This window comes from Enhydra lutris, unplaced genomic scaffold (genome assembly GCF_002288905.1).
Source record: "Enhydra lutris kenyoni isolate GAN:26980312 unplaced genomic scaffold, ASM228890v2 scaffoldscaffold21, whole genome shotgun sequence".
In the NCBI taxonomy this organism is placed as follows: Eukaryota; Metazoa; Chordata; class Mammalia; order Carnivora; family Mustelidae; genus Enhydra; species Enhydra lutris.
This window is the reverse complement of record NW_019154105.1, coordinates 70,909,534-70,932,706: the sequence shown is the minus strand read 5'-3', so window position 1 is coordinate 70,932,706 and position 23,173 is coordinate 70,909,534. Positions and strand designations below refer to the sequence as shown.

The following is a 23,173-nucleotide window of genomic DNA, read 5'->3' as shown; positions in this document are numbered from 1 at the left end:
TTATTATTATTCTATCCTTTTGCCTGTGAAGGAAACCAAAACAGCTGAGAAACTGACAGGACCATTCCACATCAACTGGAAGAACAGATCAGTTTGACTTTTTCCTAGTGTCAAGACTAGGAAAGTGTTCCCAGAAGAATAATAAAAGGTAAATCAATAACCACACAGATTCCTACTGCAACACTGACGGGTCCTACATGAGGACCAAAATTCTTCCTAATTTTTCCAAAGGTTGCTAGTAAGGGCCTGTACGCATTTTCTTTGGCGCTAGTTTGAAACTTTTTACCCCTCTCCTCAGCCTGTCCTCCTCGTCCCCTTCTCTTTGCACATGATTCTACTTTAAGGATAAAATAAAGCACTCGGGTTAATATTCAAACTACCCAAAGAACTCATACAACTCAATGGAAATAAATTTTAAAAAGTGGCCAGAGGAATGGAATAAACATCATTCCAAAGAAGACATACAAATGGCCTATAGGCCATGGTAAAATGCTCAACATCACTCATCATCAGGGAGATGCAAATCCAAACTACAATGAGATGTCACTTCATACCACTTAGAATGCTTAGACAAGAGATAACAAATGCTGGGTGTGGATGTGGGAAAAAGCGAACCCTGTATACCATTCTGGGAATGGAAATTGGTACAGACACTGAAAAACAGTGTGGAGGTTCCTCAAAAAACTCAAAATAGACAAGCCGTATGATCCAGCAATTCCACTTTTAAGGACGCATATGCCTGAAGGAGAGGAAATCAGAATCTCAAAGAAGTATCAGCACCCACACATTCACTGCAGCATTTTTTATAATAACCAAGATACGGAGAGCAACCTGAGTATCTATTAGCAGATGAATGGACAAAGAAAATGTGGTATATATGTGGACTATCATTCAGCCATAAAAAGAGAGAAATCCTGCCATTTGCAACAATAGGATGGACCTCTAGGCATTAAGCTCAGTGAACATAAGTCAGATGGGGAAAGAAAAATACTGTACAACCTCATTTATATACAAAATCTAAAAACAAACAAAAAACAAACTCATAGAAACAGAGAACACGCTGATGGTTGCCAGAGGTGAGGGTAGGGGGTGGGATAAATAGATGAAGGGGGTCGAAAAGTTTTAAGATAGTAAGTCACGGGGATGCAATGTATAGTGCGGTGACTATAGCTAACAATACTGCATTGTATATTTAAAGTTGCGAAGAGAGTAGATGATAAAGGCTCTCATGGAAAAATAGATCAACTATGAGGTAATGTATGTTAATTAAATTTATCATGGTAACGATTTCCCAAGTCATTATCATGTATACCTTAAGCTAATAAGGTTTTACATGTCAGTTGTATTGAGACACGACTGGGAAAATATTTTAAACAAACACAAAAGAAGCCACCCAGCTTCACCCAGCCTCCCCAAAGTGAAGCTGGTTTTTACACTCTCCCTGCGGTCTCAGCAGGAAAGCCCACTTTTGCCCAGGACTGCTCTCCACCTGCGTACTTGAATCATTTCTTCCCTTTGGAAAGAGGGCCTCGCGCTACAGTCATCACCTATCTCGTTCTCAAATGGTTTCTGGAGTATAAACATGCTCAGTTTCCACCATCTTTGAAGCAAACAACTAATGGTATAATGGTATATACCAACTAATGGTATAATAAACAACTAATGGTATAATCATGCACACACACACACTCTCCTTATACATCAGGTGCTGTGTGCCCGTCTGAAAGTCATTCTCTTTCCTGAAGGATTAACTTTCTATTCCCTTTAACATCTTAAGAACTTTACTTCTGGGGATCCACATGACCACCAGACTCCTTCCAGCTTTATCCTATTACAACCTGGAGTTGCTCTGCAGTTGTCATTTGTCTTTCCAAAGCCTTGGATAGGGCACGGAGTCCTCGTGTCCCTGTGTGTTTCACGCTGTCTCCAGCACGTGGCACAATCAACCAGGCAGAGCAGGTGAGCAGGAACACAGACGGGCTCACCATAAACCTTGTCTGTTCACTGCACATTTCTCACGCCCTTCCTTCTCTCCCCGCCGTGAAAGGGTCTGTACATATGATCTTGAGCGGAAGTCATATAAGCAGAGCTTATTTTCTACCAACTGGCTCTCTCCAACCTTGGTCACAACATTTTGTAACTATTGGCTAGTATGTTTTATCCACCATGAGACTGAGTTCTAGAACCTAAGAATCTAGTGTCACTTACCTTCCTCATTGCAGCACTACAATACAGAAGGTCTCAAAAGTGATGGAAAGAAAAGGAAATAAGGAGGGAGGGCAGGAGAAGGACACTTAGGAGCAACATGAAAACAGCGAGATGTGGGGGAGGGTTTGCAGGACAGTGGGGTGAAAATGGAACTGGAGGTGATTATGTGAAGTGAAATAAGTCAAGCAGAGAAAGACAATTATCATATAATTTCACTTAGTTGTGGAACATAAGGAATAGCATGGAGGACATTAGGAGAAGGAAGGGAAAAATGAAGGGGGGAAATCAGAGGGGGAGAAGAACCATGGGAAACTATGGACTACAGGAAACAACCTGAGGGGTTTTAGAGGGGAGGGGGTTGGGGGGATGGGTAAGCCTGGGTATCATGGAGGGCACAGATTGCGTGGAGCACTGGGTGTTATATGCCAACAAGGAATCGTGGAATGCTACATCAAAAACTAATGATGTACTGTATGGTGACTAATGACTAAAATAACATAACATAATAAAATAAAAAATAAATAAAATATACTAAAATACAAAAAAAAGGAAAAAAAGGAAAATGATCAAAACAAAAGACACCCAATTTCAAAATTCTCACTTCATTTAACATAAAAACAGAAATTATTTGTCAAAAGGTTAACATTGTATGTTTAATTAAATGAAAGACAAGTTATTTTCTGTATCTACTCAAAGCTTTAAAATTCCCAGTACACATTTTATGTTAGATCTAGTCTCCCCATTTACCTCAAGGGATAGTATTAATCCCCATAATAAGACTATTTAATGTGTGCATCTTAAAAAGGACAATGTACAGCAATAATACTGAGGTAATACAAAGCATTTGCCTAGGCCTTTCCAGGTAATGGGGCATTATTGCTCAGGTAAGTCATTTATCTCATGACCACCTGAAGAGCTAAACAGAGCAGGGGCTGTTATTTTCACTTTATAGTTGAGAAAATTGAACTTCAGAGAGGTTAAGAGGTACATACTCCTTGGAGCTGTGAATAAATTGAAGAAGAAGGTGAAGGTAAAAAGGAGAAATATTAGATTTGCTCTTTTGAAAATGCTTCAGTGGGAGAAACGCAATCTTAATCAGCAGCAACAAATACTTATTCAGCATTTACCTCTTGGAACCCAGCTCTGTCTTTCCTGTGATAGAAATTTTATCAAAAGGAAGAGCAGGCATCACTTCATAGCCCTTCAGACAGCAATTTTTTTGAGAGAGCCGGGCCTTTCAAATAATTTACTCCCTGAATGCTCTTAAATCCTAGGGTGGCAGGAAAAGTAATCATTAACTATTTACCATCTATATGGCTGGAATACTATTTTCTTGGTTAAACTCAAGATACAGCAAACAGCTTCCTCTCTGGGTGTGAGGTGTGCGTACTTTGGGGATTTCCTGGATAATCAATATGTGTTTATTCAGGAATAACACTGTTCCCCTTTGCCCAGGACCTTCATGTTTCTCTTGTTCTGTCCCACTAGAGTTCTTATTACCATGCTGGCTTGTGTGTGTGTGTGTGTGTGTGTGTGTGTGTGTGTGTGTTGATTTTTTTTTTTTTTTTTGGCTTTTACTAGCTATTTTCAGAGGCTTTTATGTAACCATCCTTTGGCCAATTTTAGAGAACCTGGAGCAACATCTTCCTTTAAATAATAGAATCATGAACAGGAAGGATTTAAGAGATCTCTGCGTCCACTGACATTTAAATGCTCATACTTCTTGAAGGATGTCTAGAGCTGAAACACTGGATTGCAACAAGAAAATATTTGCAACAAGTAGTGGATTATCAGTGATTTTTTTACTCTTTTCCTAAAAAGACACCATTTTAATGGTTTATATTACCTTGGCAATAAATACAGAAAAGTGCTATAGAATTGTATAATTATGGCATCTTTGCTTTTATGACATTTAGGTTATATATATATGTAAATTTTTATGCTAAATGAATGTGATCAGGAATAAAACTTGCATTCATAATTTGCCACCAAGGAAAAAAATGTGGCCTACTTATCCACAATCTCTATTATGACTACTTTCCAACTTGTTTTGATGAAAAGCAGAGATGCTCATCTTTCTTGCTCTAGCTTCCAGGCCTAAACCTGAGGAGGCAAGCGATGTGCATGACACTTACCCACTCTTCCTCATCATAGTCTGAATGATGTGGTATGGAGTCCTGCCTTCTCGTCGGCGGGGGTGGGTCCTGGGGACAGCTCTCCTCTGTGCTGTTCTTAGGAGACGGTGGTTTCTTAAGGACACCTCCTGGTCTGGCAGTGTAGAGGGCCAAAAGAGCACTTCGGACCAGCTGATCCTTGAAGGCATGTACAAAAAGCTCTGTCTGGAAAGAAATTGACAAGGATTAGAAACACTGTGGTAGGCATCCCAGCATAAAGCTATGAAAAGGTCAACAGCAGATTTGTTGCACATATGTGGTGCGCCTGGTGGAAAAAGTACAGGCAACAGAGAGAGAAAATGATTCATACCAATCAGTGAAAATAGTTGAGTTTTGGGATGCTGCCAAGGCCTTGAGTCCTCCTGTTCTGAAAGCTAAAGCTTCGGGTCTGTGGGCTCTATAAACAGCAGCTGTCTCCTCAGCCCCCTCTCTTTTAGTTCCAAATTCTGTCTTTGAAGATGAATTTCACTAGAGATCATCATTGGAACACCATCTACCTGCTACACTTTTCAAGTAATTCCAAATGCACCTTAAAAGAAAATGTGATGAGACTGTGTATATTCTGTATTTTAAGCAGAAAGAAAGGCTAAAGAAAGGATGATACATCTGAAAATAGACTCAGAAAACTTTTTTGCTTCTTAGCATCATGGGTAGATTTTAACAGTAGAGATAGCACAGGCAGTATTCCCATGAAAATATTTGGTTTTTATTCCTTATTATCACTCCCTAAACTGTCTTCCTCCACCAAATGTTTCCAGTAATGCTCGGTGTGAATGAGGCTGCTGTGAAACTTGCCATGGCAGATTTTTGCAACCTGGTGGTAAATACTTAGTAAGTACTATAGAAATGACGGCTTCCCAACAATAAAGAACTTGACAGTAGTACTTTGCAATTTCCTGATGAAATGTTTAATAGCTTCACCCTACTCTACTGGAGGAGGTCGTAATTGATTTTCTGTACTATGCTTAACGTGCACGTGGTCTAATAGTTTACTCAGTTAAAGCATAGAGAAGTAACTCAAGCATTGACTCATATTACTAATACATTCACACCTGGTAATCTGTTAGGAAGGAGCCCTTTAACTCAAAGCATTATTTTGAAAACTCAAAGCATAATATTGAATACTAGTTGATACCATCACCATTTAATGAGATACTTGGATGTAATGCTGACTTCACCACTGCTGTAACTCAAGGTAATCCTTTATTGAAGCATTCTCAATGTGCAGTCAACAGTGCCACGTCTAAGTAATGGTTACTAAATTATCCCTAAAAAACCCCTGTTGTGAGTGTCAGCAATTCAAGAAAACCAGCTAAACCCCACGCAAAACAACTTCCTAATAAGACTATGTTATATCTACACAGTTAAGCCTTTGCAATCGATCACGAAGTTCCAGAGCTGGAAGAGACCTTAAAGTCAGACCTCTTCATTAACCAGAGAAGGAAACTAAGAAGCAAGAGTGGTGCGCTGTCCTGGAACAGACTGCTTACTGGTAATACAAATGGAATAGAGCCCGAGTTTTCTAACAAATTCAGTAGCTTTTCTCCTTACTCCACACCACCTACCCACCCACCATCACCTGCATGCTTCTGTCCTCCCCCTTCTTTCTAAACCCCAACCTCCTGACTGCTTTGGATATCTATCCACTCTTATAATTAATCGTGTCTGCAATTGCCAATGTAACTGTCTTCACTGTTAAACTTTACTGGATGTTTTTAAATACTCTTTTAATCTATTGGTCATATTGAGAGCACTCTGAAGGTAAGCAGACGAGATATTTAAGAAAAGAATATACAAAAATAAAAGGTTGAAAAATATTTTGGTAATAAATTAGGAAAACAAAAGAAAAAGGCAGCTTATACCAAAAAGGCACAAAGAGAAGTGTTAATTGATGTTCACAATGAAGTGTTAAAATGAGAATGAAAATTACCAAAAAAATACTGATGAAAAATTTAGCTAGACAGTACTCAGACAAGGCAGTATAGTTAAAGCAAAAATGGGGAAACATGTTATTTACATAATTTTTATACACCATGGATGGATCCATCAATGTGAATTTAAATATTTTTAAAATGCAAATTTACTTCCATTCAGCTTAACTAAACTATTTCTTTATTGATAGTTTCAATAAATTCTTTTGGTTTATTTTTAGAGCAAAACAGCTTGCCTTCTTTGAATTCCTGCTACTACAGCTCCAGTCTCCATAACAGTCACCTAATTACTATGGAGCTGAATATCTATTCACACCCAATGAAATCTACAGTTCTTATAATTGCCATCATTTTCTTCCCATTGCATGCATGCACAGAGATTCCACTTCACTTATTCAAATCTCATTTGGGTTGATTTATCACCAAAGACATCAAAGATAATACACCATATTCTTGCAGTTTTTCAAACCAGAATTTTCTTGAGGGTAGCTGAATGAACACAAAAAATCTTAGAGAAACACTTTGTGTCTACATTGAAAAATTGATTTGATTCTTTGGAAACTTTCTGAATCACCAAGATCCTTTGCACAGAATTGTACTTTTTTAGAAAATAGCTAAATATTCCATTGCTATAACCACATGATCTACAAATTTTCTTGACCAGCAGTACTTAGTAAATGTAGACCAATGTAGACCCTGATGTTTTGCAGTCAAAATAAATTAGCTTGAAGAGATTAATGTAATCACTTAATTCCCATACATCTGAATGTTGCTGTTCTTGCAACTGAGATGATATTAGGGAAGTTAAAATCCTAAGAAAGATGTGACTGTGTCTCTGAGTTGCCCATTGGCTCAAAGTATTGAAAACGTTTTCCTTTTCTGACTCAGCTCACACTGCTTTATTAAAGGAAAGAAAAGGGCTGTCTAAATGTTATCCTAAGGGTAGGAAAAACAATTTATTTAAAATAGTTTAATAATATAGTTAAAAAAAAGCATAATCTCTGAACCTAAGGTAGATCATTTTGTTTGATATTAAAAGAGAAATGTTATCTTAAAAATGAAATGTTTTCTTGCCTTACTGACATTTTTCCAATTCATATTTTTATACAAGTATTCTTCAAAGTAACATACAGAATTATTTGTAAGTGTAAAACCAGTAAAATTACCTCTCCTGGGGGTGAATTTCCTAGGTTCCTAAATATCAATGGCAGAGGAATAGCTAAGAATATGTTTATTTAAAACCACCCTTTTAAACTAGAGATCTCAACAAATTACGCAAAATATCGTTCTATTTAGAATCTTCTTTTTCAACTGAAAAAATTCAAAGTAATGCCTAATCCCACCTGCAATACAGAAGTAGCCCATGACATAAACGGTTGATTATTATTACAGTAGCCATGTATATGGCAAAAAAGAATCCTGTTTATTTTTTTTCCAGACCCTACCACTCCCTATTGTTCTGCACCCAGTTAGCTTCATCTGTTTTCATCAGCTACATCGGTCCCTCTCTGATACCATTTGATTTCTTTTTTATTATTGAGGTATAATTTATATACAGTATTATCAGTTTCATGTGTACAGTATAAGGATTCAACATTTAGATATACTGCAAAATTATTACCACAATAAGTCTGGTTATTTTCATTTTTTAGAGACTTATTCATTTAATTGAGGGGATAGGGGCAGAAGGAAAGAATCTCTCAAGCAGACTCCCCAGTGAGTGGGGAAGCCCTACACTGCTGGATCCCAGGACCAGTGAGGTCATGAGTTGAGCCAAAACCAAGAGTCAGTTGCTCAACAACTGAGCCATCTAGGCACTTCTGGTTTGATAAGCTTTAATTATTTCATAGGACAATAGTGCTATACATGGGAATTAGTACATTAATATGTGTTCAACATTCCCCAAAGAAAAGAACATTGAACCTTCAGGAGAGTTACTTGACATCTGGGCAGATCATACGAATTATTCATTTGACCTTGGCTAAATGACATAATCACTTTTCCCTAGTTTGCACAAAATTACAATGGCTATTTGTGAAACCCTCATGGTAGTTCATTGTAAACTGTGAAGTGCACTTTTCTATTTATGCTCCATGCTCCTCTTTCTTGAATGATCTTTTCAATTTCCTTTCTTGACTCCTCATTCCAGGCTCCTTTAAAATATAGTAAGTGGATCCTAAAGAATCTTAAACAACTACCTTGAAAGCATTTTTTTTCTATTGGTGATAAAACTCATTTCTCGATATCTTCAACTATCAACTTTATGCCCCAGTCTCTAAAACCCATCTCTACCCACCACCAGCATTGTCACCTATTTGAATCTGAAAGTCTCTCAAGATTAAAAGTCACAACCTGATCTCAGGTGTTTGAGCCTGATGCGGGGCTCGATCCCAGGACCCTGAGACCATGACCTGAGCCGAAGGCAGAGGCTTAACCCACTGAGCCCCCAGGTGCCCCTCAAGTGTTTTTAATAAATGTATTCTGTCTAGCTTTTCAAATTGTGTTTGAATGACTTGCCTTTTCATTTTTTTAATAGTGTCTTCTGACTAGTGTCTCCTGAAAACTTTAATGGATGTTTTTGATTTTGATGATGTCTTATGTATCATTTATTTTCTTCTTTTGGTTCCTACTTCTTGTATTCTAAGAAATATATGCCTAACCCAAGATAACAGAAGTTTTCTCCTATGTTGTCATCTAGACATTTGTTTGTTTGCTTCTTTCTCTTAGCTTGTATATTGAGATCTATGATCCATTTTAAATTAATTTTTATAGATGTGTGAGGTAAACATAAGGAAAGGTTTTTTGTTTGTTTTTGCCTAAGGATTTCCAACTGTTTCTGAGTTTTATGTTAAAAAATGTCATTTTCCCAGTGAATATTCTTTGCAATTTTGTCTAAAGTTATTGAAATATATATGTGTGGATGTATTTCTAGATTCTCTATTCCATTCCACTATATCTATACTTACACTAATAAGTTACAAGCCACATAATACATTGGGTATTACTTTCATTTATTTTTTTCTAATTTTTTTTTTCTTTTTTGAGAGAGAGAGAGAGAGAGAGGGAGAACCTAAGTGGGGAGGAGGGGCAGAGAGAAGGGGAGAGAGAGAGAATCTCAGGCAGACTCCATGTGAGCTTTGGGCCCTCACCGGGCTCAATCTCAGGACCCTGAGATAATGACCTGAGCTGAAATCAAGAGTTGGACGCATAACTGACTGAGCCACCCAGCACCCTTGGGTATTACTTTTATTTTAAAGAGTAAATATGTTTAAGTAAATTAAAGTTTAACATTTTTTATAACTGTCCAGATATTTACCATTTCTGGCACTCCTTATTCTTTTGTGTAGATCTGTTTTTTACATGTTATCACTTCCTTCTGCCTGAAGACTACTTTAAAATTTGTAGTAGTAAAAGTTTTCTATGAAATCTCTCAGTTTTTGTCTACAATGGTCTTTATTTCCTCTTTATTTTTGAAAGATATCTTCTTTTGATATAGAATATGTGTGTGCATGTGTGTGTGTGTGTGAATACTTTGAAGATATTACTGTATTGTCTTCTGACTTACATAGTATCTAATAAGAAGCCTGTGAGTAATTCTGTTACATATCTCTTTTTCTTTTTCTCAATTTTCAGTTTATCTTTGTTTCTCAATAATTTAATGGTGATATACCTTCATTTTTCATGTTTATTCTGCATGGAGTACATTGAGCTTGTTGGATCTATAGTTTCACTGTTTCATTGAATTTTGAAGATTTTCATCATCACTTCAGCAAATATTTTTCTATTTTCCTCTCTGCTTCTTCCAGGACTCCAGTTCCATGCATACGAGACTTCTTGGTATTGTTCTATAAGTCATTTTTGTTCTATTTATGTTTTTATGTCTTTTTCTCTATATACTTCATTTAAATGGTTTCTAATACTATGTTTGCAAGTTCACTATTTATTCTTCTCAAGTGACCAATCTGCTAAGCCCACCTACTATATAGTTTTATTTAGACATTATATTTCATAATTCTCTCATCTCTATGTTATTCTTTTTTAGATTTCCATTTTTTCCTCACTGTTTATGTGCTTCTCAGCTTCCCTAAATATATGGACCATATTTATAATTGCTGTTGTAAGGTCCTTATCTGCTAATTTCATTATTTCTGTCATTTGGGGTCTCTTTCAGTTGCTTGATCTTTCTTCTGGTTATGGGTCATATTTTCCTGCTTCATTTTTGCTTAGTATATGCTTATTTCACCAATTAAATGTTTACCATTTAAAGAGGAATATAAAAAGAAGAAATAGAAATACTTTCACAAAATTACATTTCATTTATTTATTTTTATATTCCTTTATATATACTTTCACCAACTCTAAATAAAACAAACAAAAGAACCTCTACTCATTAAGTTCTTCTGTTTAGTTTGGAACTGAGATAGATCTAGGAGTGTTTGAAGTAAACAAAACTAAGAATTCCTTCTCAGTACCTAAATGATCAACAAAATCAATATATTATGTGTATCTTCAACTTCTTAGTATACTGGCTTCCTGGCATTGTCATTAAAAAAAACAAAACAAAACAAAAAACCAAAACACCCAGCATATTTCTTAAGAAAACCCTGAGTTAAATGTTAGAATAAAATGTTTTGTTTTCTTTGTTTTGAATACAGTAGGATGTTTCAGCATATCATGTTAAGGTTAAAGGATACTAGAAATCAGAAATTGTGAGATTTTGTTAAACATAATGTGAGCTTAGCCTCTAACATTGTAACAAAATCCTGTTATTGTTACCATTTAGCAATTGTCATAATGTGACACAACCCATTTTTTAAAATTTTAGGTGGTAGAAGTTAAGAGCCATTTCTATGTAGTATTTGTCATATAGCCTCTAGTCCAATACCAAACATAATTAAGTGCTTGATACTGTTTTTTAGTGAGCAATAATAATAATGATTTTCTAAACAGGATTTATCAATCTCTGTGAAATAAAGAATGTGATGGGCTTTAAAGCTAATGTTACATGGTTTCACTTACTTGTGGAGCATAAGGAATAACACGGAGGACACTGGGAGATGGAGAGGAGAAGTGAGATGGGGGAAATTGGAGGGGGAGACAAACCTTAAGAGACTGTGGACTCTGAGAAACAAATTGAGGGTTTTGGAGGGGAGGTGGGTGAGCCTGGTAGTGGGTATTATGGTGGGCACCTATTGCATGGAGCACTGGGTGTGGTGCATAAACAATGAACTTTGGAACACTGGAAAATAAATAAAATAAAATAAAATGAGAAAAAGGAAAAATAAAAAAATTATGGAAAAAACGCACTAACGTCACATATATATCTAAGCTATTAGAGATAAATACCCATACATTGGTCTATACTTAGGTCCTTAATTTTTCAGTTTGAATTTCATCACATTACTTTTTTCTCCCTTTTCTTTTCCATAGTACTGCATACTTTCAGTCTAGCAGAAAGGAAAATATATTTTTATCACATCCTATTATTAAACTTTCAGGTCTTATGTTAAAAATTTGGCCTATCCTTTGTCTTCTCTGTTCAAGCTATTCATATAAACTTAGAGCCTGTCTTTTGTTATGACCCTAAAAGATTAAATAATTTCTTTATTATTTTCATGGATTAATATGCAATAAACAAACCCAGTCATTTATCAGAAGATACACTAATAATTTAAAAATTAGAACAATTTAATTGAGTTTGTGCTCATTAGGACATGAAAAAATTATAAAACATTTTTATTCTCATGGACTTTCAGTTTTGTCTTCCCCACTCCCACCCCCACATCCTTACTTGTTTCCTTCACTGCATACGCAAGTGTCCATCATGGAACTCATGGAACATTTCACCATATTGTATAGCAGTTAAGCTCACAGTATCTGGAGCTAGACTCACAAGGTGTGATTTTGAGTGCATTATATATATTTCTGTACCTCAGTTTCCCCTTACTGTATAAAATAAGGATATTAACAATACTTACTTCATAGGATTAAAAAGATTAAGTGTTGAAAATAATAGTGTCCACTTTGTGGACTAGTGGAAAGTTATATCTCACAGTTATTAAAGTGTAATGCTAGCTATTATTGTCATCATCATTAGAATCATAAATAACCATTATCATCAAGAACCTTGAATCTATTGAGAAGACAAGGAACAGACCTGTGTCTTATGCCATTTTGTGCACCTAGTGTCAGAAACCGCACCTGATAATTAATACGAAACTCAGTATTTTTACTTTTCATAAATTGTATTTGTTCGTTCGTTTGTTTGTTTGTTTCTACCAGTAGTTGTTCAGAGGGATGGAATTTTGCTGGGGAGCCTTAGTCTTATGGCTTGGTTATCAGTAACAGCAGAGATGACATGAATTAACTTTAGATCTACGAATATTGCTGCTCTGAGATTCTCTGAATATGCGATTGTCTCTGTTGTCCTTTGCTTTCCACCCCAGACTCTGTGTATATATTGATCTGATAACGTGTTCTTTGCTATCATCTCCAGAGGCAACCTGTTACCTAAGAGAAGAGATGCCATCTCATTACAAAATAATTGAATCCCTCCTCTACACTATCCATGGGCTGCCCTTAGCCTTCCCCAACCTCCCCAGCCCAGTACAGAGAACTTTCCCATATTTGACTACGGAGTTTCCTTGATAAGTATGACCACAGATAATCCTTTTTATGTATTGAATATGCTACATGAATGAATTCCAAAGAAAACAACCAAGTACTTATTTTGTAAACATAACAGTTCAGACTCTAAAAGAAACAAGAGGCTTCTCAACAAAAAAAGGATTTTTATGCTCTAACCCACAGTGTGAAAGACCCCGATCTCAAACACAAAATGTCTTAGGGGCGCCTGGCCAGCTCAGTCAGCAGAGCATGCAACTCTTGATCTTGTGGTGGTTAAGTTTGAGCCCCACATTGGGTATAGAGATTACTTAGAAATAAAATCTTAAAACAACAACAACAACAAAAATCGAAAATATTTTAAGCTACATCTTTCTAATATTAAATTATAATAAAATTTAAGATGCCACTAAGAATATTCATATTTTACGCTAAGTTCATGGATCATACGTTATTTTAAACCATAAATTATTAGCCATCTTGATAGATTATGCAAAACTCTGTTAACTTCAATAATTCTTGGAAATTCCAGGCATGAGTTCTTAAAATAATGCATGGCTTGCAAACTCAACCTAAAAAAATTCCCCCTGATTTCAAGGGTTGACAGATTTATTAGTAGATGAAGTGTGTCTATTTAGTAGAAAAACAGAGAGGAGAAAGTTGGAGCAATGCTGAATTAAAGGAAAAATACACACCCTGTCCCATCCCCCATCCCAATCATTGTAGCAAGTTGTAAATGGTGTATGAAATGACAAACCCCTGCCCAATGCACAGGAAGAATATAAATATTGCTCTGTAATCACTGCAGTTATGACCTATTTGCTAAGATTTTCTGCTTAGGTGAACCCAGAAAAACCTCACATCATCTACAAGTTCAAAAAAGCAATCAACGAAACTGAGATTATGTTATTTTACTATATACAACACTCTCCTCTTTTCCCCACTTTTTTCTAGCCATAACATATTTATTGACTATAAGACATATTTATTGACTATTAGGATACTGAAGTATTACTGAAGAGTATGTCTAACAAAAAGATGTTAAAATATTTTTAAAAAGGAAATGTCAAAGCACATATATTACACAGAGGATACCAGAAATATTTTCCATTCCAGAGTCAACCAGACCTGGGTTTGAACCCTGGTTTTGTTTGAACCCCAGGTTTGACTCTAGCTGCATGATTTCACACATCTTTTTTTAATGGCTCTGAGCTTCAACCATTTTCCTTTGTGAGAAGGAGATAATATGTACCCACAATTTGAAAATTAAATTTGAAGATTAAATGAAACAATGTAAGCCATAAAGCACAATATTTGGCAAAGTAGGGTATCTGTGAAATGTGGGTCAATTTTTTTCTTTCCTTTTCATGATGGAAGTACCTGTTAAGTCATGGAAAGAATGCTGCCTTTTGAACTAGAAGACTTAGGTTGTCATTTTTCACTTTTTTTTTTTTTTTAATTTATTTGACAGACAGATCACAAGTAGGCAGAGAGGCAGGCAGAGAGAGAGAGACAGGAGGAGGAGGCAGGCTCCCTGCTGAGCAGAGAGCCCGATGTGGGACTCGATCCCAGGACCCTGAGATCATGACCTGAGCCGAAGGCAGAGGCTTTAACCACTGAGCCACCCAGGCGCCCCCATTTTTCACTTTTTAATTTATGAGACAATTCAGTGGACCTTGTTGAATAGATATGAGCTAATTTTTAATGAAAATAGATATTATTTTTTTCTATAAGAAAAATTTATGATAATGTACACTTTAAAAATGTTCAACAAGTGCCAGGTATTAATATTATAAATTAACATATATGGATCAAAAATATACACATATATAATACCCAAGTTTTTATGAATCTGTTCTTTAGAGACATGACAAACTACAGTTATTTTATTCTTAAATGATAACTTTTTTTTTTTTTTGCTCAGTTTCTTCAAGGTCATATTTATTGGAACTATCTCATAATAAACTGCAAGATGTCCTCAGAATGCGAAGGTTAAGGTTAAGTGTATTGGAATTGGACTCCAGGACACCTGGTTTTGTATTTAAAATCATGCTGCAAATTTCTCTTTTCCATCTTGGATCTCTCTGAATCGTTCAGCTGCCTTAATTAGATATGGAAGTTGATGTTCAGTATTTACCCATGCCAGACTATCTTATCTCTCTGCATGTACAGGTGCAAGTCATCCTTGAAAAAATTAAGGCTTAGGTGCCATTATATTTCAAACAATAGCTAATATTTTGGAAATTTTAAAAACCTTCTCCCAGTAGATAATGTTGTAGAAGGCAAACCAAGGCAGAGGAATCACCCCACGCTACTGATAAGAATCCACATCAAAGTTGTGCTTTCAAATGAAGTGACACGCCTATTCACACATATAGCCTCATATGCATAAAAATTAGTTGGTCACCAGAGGAAAATAAAGAAATTTTCAAAATCTAATTTAACTCATTTAATAAGACCATGAACCAAAGAGAATGAAAGATGTCAAGAAAAAGAGGAAATATACCTCAGCCAATAATAGGTTTCATTTCCTACTTTAAAAAAAAAAATAATAATAATGCTTTGTACGATTTGAGAAGAGAATGAGGCCTATTCATTTTGATCCTGTGGCAATACTTTGAAGCTTACGTTTTAACCTGGTCTATTTTACATTTCCAGATGCTATGAAAGGCAATGTATGCAGAAAGCAACACCCATGGGGATTTGGGTATTTCACTTGCCCCACTGTTAGCGGTGATTCGGATCTTACTTTTTCTGAAAGCATCTTTAAAGAATTCTTCAAGCTGTCTGGAGAATGCTGGCTTGCAGAATTAAGCAGTAGGTCTGCATGGGTTGCTATCAGAGGTTGGAGCTGATTGATGTTGCTGAGAACTTCTTTTGCTTTGGCTGTGTTTTCAGGCGAATAGTAAATAAACTGGTATCCAGTACTGGAACAACAAAGATAAAGGCAAGTTACACAAAAAAAGCAGAAAGCATTTGCAACCCTTAGTACCAGATGGCAAATGAGAAACAGAACTCCAAATAGCATGATTTCCTTTTGAACAGATAAGAACTATTCTAAGAGGTTTTCATGATGTCCTAAGAGTTTTTTTTTAAGCAAAATGACCAAGATATTTTTTAAGACCAAGATTGTTTTTCAAAGATTTTAAAAGTGAAATGAATCAAGTTTTGCTCAACTACAAGGAAGATTCTTTATAATTACATATGTCAGGTATTAGTATTCAAAACAAATTATTGTTCATTACTAATAAATTTGAAGTCACATTAATATGGAGTGAAAGTATGAGCTTTTATATTCAGGCTAATTTGAATGTAAATCCTGGCTCTGCCACCTACTAGCACGGTGACCTTAGGCAGGCTTCAGTTTTCTCCACAGGAAATTATGAATAAATATACAAGAATTCTAAGAGGTGGATAAGCTTGGTCATAATTCATGTGAAATGCCTACAAAAGTGCCTAACACAGAGCAAGCATTCAGTAAGTACTACCTATATTTTCCCCCATGATAGATAGGGCAGAGTGAGTAAATTTTAATAGCTGAGAAATGGGGAGAAAATATATTAATGCCAGGAAAATATATTAATGGGCATAAGGAGAATTTTATTGGCTAGAACAAGAATATTGATAGCATTAAAAATTCACTAGGCTATTTTATCATTACCCAATTTGTTCTTAGTGGTTTCTCATTTCACTTGTAAAGAAAAATCTAAAAGTGATTACTAAATAAAGAATTACTGACTTTTATAATCATCATCTAAGAATTGGTCAAGCATACTACAGGGGTAAGGATTCCATGGAATGAAGGAATCTTTTGATAAGGAAAGACAAAGGAAGCATTTCGGCAGGGGAAGGAATAAACCAGCAAAACACCAGCCAAAGTGAAAGAAGAGGGAAGTTCCCTTGGCTGGCCTGGCGTAGCACTTGCCTACATCCCTTTGCATCCACCGTCAAAGCATTTTTCATGTATCTTGCACTCTGTGTTGAGTACTTATTGAGTATTTTCTCTACACTTACCAGTTAAATTATTAAAATTCCCATAATTCCATTTCTTATTTAGAAATATTAGAATCCAACAAGAAAAATTAACAAGTAGGGAGCACTCTTCCTTCCCTTCCATTCACACTAATGACTTTGATGGGAAAGTATCAGTTTCCTCGGTAAGACAACACTCCTTTTTGTAAACATATAATGACTGTTCCTATTGTTTTATTTATAGCGGTGATTGAAAGAAAAATCCTTCATCGCTTGGACTATTCAGAAGATAGTCCATAAGCTGATGAGGGATACAGGTTTGTGAAGGCTAAGAAACACTTCAGCAGTGTGTGACACTTAGAATTTGGTCTTAATTCTGTCCTTACAGACTTCTACATTTCAGAAGTGGGAGCTGAAAAATAAAACACACCATAACTACTTATTGTATTTTTTTTAATATTTTATTTATTTGACAGAGAGAGATCACATGTAGGCAGAGAGGCAGGCAGAGAGAGAGGGGGAAGCAGGCTCTCCGCCAAGCAGAGAGCCCCATGTGGGGCTCGATCAGGACCCTGAGATCATGACCTGAGCCAAAGGCAGATGCTCAACCCACTGAGCCACCCAGGTGCCCCTATTGTATGTATTTCAATGCAAATTAAAGCAAATGAATGAAGAACAGTGGTGAGGAAGAGAAAGAAAACAGTCATCCCTGCCAATCACCTATAACTTTTTCTGGTTCACCTGATCTCGCTCAGGAGTGTGCTAAGGCCTCTAACAAAAATCACCACCTTTGATGTACCCCTTACTCATCTGTACTCAGACCAGATACAACGTTCAATCCACCACAGTGGATTAAGAAAGCAAACAACTCCGTGTTATTTTTGCAAAGAAAGGGATTATCTAAAGATATTAGTGGGTCATGGGGCTGGGGATGATGTTTGATACCCAGCACCTCTAACAGACTCTAGAGACTCAACAGAGAAAGAACATGTGGTAGCTGCTTGGTGGTCCCTTTCCACTAATCTGCTCTTCTTGTCATAATTTACTTTCTGCTGTCAACTTCTGGGTACCTACAGGCCTCCCACAGCTTAGCTCTTGGAAAGCAGAGTTCTGCAGGCCATGTGTGGTCTTCTAGCTTTCTCGTCCCATAACTGTCCTCTTTGAGGATGTCATGAGTGTCCTCTCATAATTCAATCCCACGCATTCTTTTGACTCCTGGCACCATTGCCTTCCTTCTTTACTCATCTCATACTTCCCTGGCAGTTCACTGTTACTTTATTCCTGAATTTTACCTACTTTCATCATTATTATTATGTTTAAAGATTTTATTTATTTGAGAGAGAGCACATGTCAAGGCATGAGAGCAGGGGAGGAGGGGCAGGGGGGAGGGAGAGGAGGAGGTAAGAATTCCAAGCAGACAGGAGCATGGAGCCCCACATGAGACTTGATCCCCCCCATCCTAGGACCCTGAGATCATGACCTGATAGAAGCCAAAAGTCAGATGCTCAACAGACTGAGCCACCCAGGTATGCCTACTTTCATTATTTTTTCCTATGTATTTCTTACTCTGCACATTTCTTTAGCCTCTCCTCTCCATTCGAGTCTACTACACACATTTTCAAGATTTATTTCTTACATGTTCTTTATTTCTACATGTTCTAATTAATAGTTCAGTGATCCTCAAATTTTAGCAGGCATATGATTCACTTGGGAATGAGGAGAGAGCCTGGGTGTTTGTTTGAAAAATGCAGATTTCCTGGCAACACTGAAAGATTCTGCTTCAGTGGATTGCAGCACTGTAACAACCAGCTCAGTAAATGTAGATGATGCAGAGGCACAGCTGAGCACGTTTAGAGACACCTGCTGCCCTTGCTTTGTTTGTGAATCTCCTCTAAACCCTTGGTCTTGCTACGCCATGCCTCTGATAAAGGTCCTTTTTCTCATTCTAAGTTTCAAGTTCCTTGTTCCTTAGTTATTCTCATTTCCATGATACCCTTTACAAGGCTAGCTTTGTACTCTGTCTTTATATCTAGCTCATGTTGTTTTGCTTCCCTCTCTTTACCAGCGCTGCCTCCCCTCACTATTATCATCATCCTTTTCTCTCTTCCCTCCCAGCATAGTTCCTTCCTCTTCCTCTCCTTCCCCAGTCCCCCTTGTGGGATGCTCCCAGAGACTGCCCCCTGCTCCTAAGTCAGTCTCCATTGGAGCTAAATAACATAGCAGGCTTTGGTTCTCCCCATTAGGTTATTTAATGATGAGCATCTTACCTAGTGAGGTAGAAAGATTCATTTTCCACAGTAAAAGCCAATGTTGATGTCCAGGATGAAATAGTATGGTATGGAAAAAAAAATATCACCACCCACAAAATAATTTTAAGTGTGCATAAATTTCCTTTACCTATTCAGTGCCTTACTCTTTAAACATGTCATATATTTTAACAGTTATAGCTTTTTAAATGGAAAGTTATGAGTATAATTTAATTATTGAGATAAAAAGAATATAGCTAAACTCTATTTTATAGTGGTCTGAAATTTAAACTGAATCCAAACCCTTGAACTAACTATCAATCAGACAAAACCAGAAGAAAGACAAAGTATTTGCTTGGACAAAAAATATTTTATAAGATGTAAGTACAGCAAATCTTGGACAATGAAAATTGAAATTAATTTCATACTATTTTTCTATTGATGAAACAGTGAATTAAAGTGTGTATATATATATATATCTGTATATATACATACTTAAATATATATCTATTTAATTATCTATCAGTTTAATTAGAAAATATGCACATCACATACACACCCGTAACTCACAGGGGCATGTACGTGTTGTTACCAGGGATGTCATATTCTGAAGTTGTAAAGAAAAATAAAGCGCATAGTGAAATAACTTTGGCCCCCTCCAAAGCTCACTCCTTGGGGGCACTTCCTTTTTATAGTCTCCATGCCCTTCTTAAGTAATTCCATTTAATCTTCTGGTTTAAATACTTCAGTTGTGATGATTCCCAAATCCACATCTCTAGCCTAGACCTCTTCCCCGAACTCTAATTAAAAACAAAAGCTCTCCTCTTCACAGCTCCCATTTATCATGTCCCAAACTGAGGTCCGCATCTGCTCCCCGTCCTCAACAACAGCTCCTTATATACATGTTCCCATCTCAGTTAATGGCAAGTCCATTTGATGTGGCATATTTCTCTTTTCTTCCTCTTTTACCTTTACCCATTATTTCCCCCTAGAAAATTCTTTCTGTTCTTTCAAAACATAAGCAGATTTCAACCATTTATTTCCACACTCATTGCAACAAGCCTGGTGCAAGCCATCATCTCCTACCTCACAAACTGGTCTTCCCATCTCTGTTTCTTACTCTAAGACACCGAAATCCTTGACTTACACTTAGGGTTGAAGGAGGCAGGGGCAGGCGAGGAGAGCAAAATAAAGCAATTCTCCCTTAGCTCGCTGCCCACACCCAGATCCTGGGACTTGCTCTGCCACTTATCTGCGCCTTTCCTCCCCCATGCCACCACCACCTCCACCCTTAACCCATTTGCCCAACCAAGCCATTATGTTGGTAACTAAAGTCATGGAAGAACATAGATTAGAAATGAGGAAGAGACAAGGAGGGACAAGTGAAGGAAAAGATCAGGGAGGGGGCACAGGCAGAAGAGGATTAGGGTTAAGGAATATAGAAAAAAATGATAAAGAATAATGTGCCTCTGCTTCTGTAGCAGAACGTAATCTCCAGAGAAAAACCTAAGGACTATTTCCACTTATTTTTTCCCAACTCAAGCACTACTTGTGAAAAAACGATCTCTTGAATCCTGAGGGAGGGATAGACATTCTCTCAGTTCTAACTGAGAAGAAAACTATGTGGATAATAAATGAAAATTTACACCTTAGTGCACTTGAATATACCCTTTTGGCTTCACAGGGTTTAACAACGTGCTTCAAGAAACTGTAGAAGGTAAAAACATACTTCTCTGTTTTCCCCCATGCATCTTTCCTATTTTTTGCTAGAAGTATAGTTTAGATAAAAGAACTAAGAGGAAAACGGTATTTGTTTTTTTTTTACCTAGTATGCGTTTCACTTACATAATTACATTAGTTATATGATCGAAGCTTAAATTAATGTTTATCTTTGAATCAACTCTTTTTAAAACAAATATTGGTTTCATAGAAATTTTAGAGTCAGTGTTTTGAATAATATACTTGATTCTGCCATTTATTAGCTTTGTGACAGGTAATGCTAATTAAGAGGGAAAACGTCCTAAAATTCATTTCAGCTCAACTTACCCTCAAGGAAAATCAGCCTATTTTCTCAATTACAGTGGCTTCTACTATCCCACTTTTCAGTTTGAAGTTCTTTTTCCTTTTTTTTTTTTAAGATTTTATTTATTTGACAGAGAGATAGAGAGCACAAATAGGCAGAGTGGCAGACAGAGAAGCAGACTCCCAGTTGAGCAGGAATTCCAGGACCCTGGGATCATGACCTGAGCAGAAGGCAGATGCTTAAGGACTGAGCCACCTAGGCGCCCCTTCAGTTTGAAGTTCTTATCGGCAATTTCTTAACCATTAAGACCTCTTTTCTATATACAATATTTCCTTAGCTCTATTTTTGCCCTTTCAAGAATTTTCAGGCACTTTTATATGAACTTTAAATAAACAAAGTCCCATATGATTTCACTTCCTTCCATGGCCTATTTCCATTTATTCCTGAAATCACTTGTCCTAATTCCTTTGCGAGCTTTCAAGGGTCTGGTCACTTCTATTTCTGCCTAGCATGGCTTCTGGTATTTTCATGCTCACTCCTCTGCAAAGGTGTCATGGAGTAATATCCAAATCATGTCCTCTGATCCCCTCTCATCTCAAAAACTTTTCAACTCCAACCTGGACTGTATCCATTCACATGCCTAATACACAGTAAGATTAAGTACACGAATAGAAACCATTCCCAAATATACTGTCAAAGTAAAAATTTCTTTGACTGTAAATGATCATGAGGGGTGATGAAAAAGCATTGAAGACATTCTCATCACCTTTTTGGGGTGATGAAAATGTTCTAAATGTTGGAATGTGATGATGATTGCATAACTCTATAAACTTACTAAAAATCACTGAATCATATATCTGACCTTATCATATCACCAATCATATCACAGGTCAGTCCCAGGGTATGCAAATTACAGTACATAATCAGAGAGTTGAATGGTGGTTGCCAGGGAAGCAGGGAGGGGAAGATAGGGAGACATTAGTCAAAGGATACAAAGCTTTGGTGGCACAAGGTGTATAAGTTCTGGAGATCTAATGTACAGCACTATGACTATAGTTAACAATACTGTATTGTATATTTGAAATATGTTAAGAAGGCAGATCTCAAGAGTTCTCACCACAAAAAAGAATAAAAGAAGACAAAGATGAAGATGAAGATAAGAAAATAATAACCATGTGAGATGATGGGTAGATTAAATAATTTGTGGTGATAATTTCAAAAATATAACACATAACAGTTGCATATTATATATATGTTATATGTTTTATATATATAATTTTTATTTGTCTATTACACCTTCATAAATCGGGGCAAAAGTAAGCAAGTGTTTCCAGAATATGGTATTATAGTGTTGGTGATTATGAGTCTAGGATAAGAAGTCAGGAAGGCAGAAAATATATTTAAGAGCCATTTCATTTTTTCCCCATTAAACCTAAAGATATTTTCACAGGGAGTTCTAATAAAGCAAATTTGTACTGTCGAATTTATACTAATAATCCAAATCTCTTTCTTTCTCTCATTTTAATAGTCAATAATCAGAGTCTACATTACAGGACTAGAATTATGCTAAATGCTTGTAGAGATTATTTTTATTTAATCTTGACAAAACTTTGAGGAACAAATACTATTTCATCATACAGATATAGAAGTTGGAACTTGGGTAGGTTAAGTAACTTCTCCTGGATCAAACAACTAACATGGATGGTTAAAACCAACATTTATCCCCAGGTCTTCATTATCACACAGTTTGAACTCTTAATTATGTTTTATCACCTCATGAACATGATTTGGCCTACTTTGAATATGGAAAAATTATAATACAATAACTAAAACAGAAAACATCTTTTATTTAGTAATATAATGGTAGGTACAGCCTATAAATATTAAAATAAAAAAGCATTGAAGACATTCTCATCTAATTAAAGCTCACTAGAGAAGATGTACGAGTCTATTTTATAACACAGATTAGACTAAAGAATGAATTTGAAAATCATC

General features: G+C 36.4%; 1 protein-coding gene across 2 annotated transcripts in view; it reads right to left on the bottom strand.

The window, feature by feature from the left end:
• Positions 1 to 23,173, bottom strand: part of LOC111149029 (inositol polyphosphate-4-phosphatase type II B) — a 372,027-nt gene that overhangs the window by 120,084 nt on the left and 228,770 nt on the right. For both annotated transcript variants that reach the window (XM_022505917.1, XM_022505916.1), the window contains exons 13-14: positions 15,687 to 15,864; positions 4,344 to 4,547 (exon numbers count right to left, since the gene is read on the bottom strand). In XM_022505917.1, the coding sequence (XP_022361625.1) occupies positions 4,344 to 4,547; positions 15,687 to 15,864 (382 nt within the window). The remainder of the gene's footprint in view (positions 1 to 4,343; positions 4,548 to 15,686; positions 15,865 to 23,173) is intronic.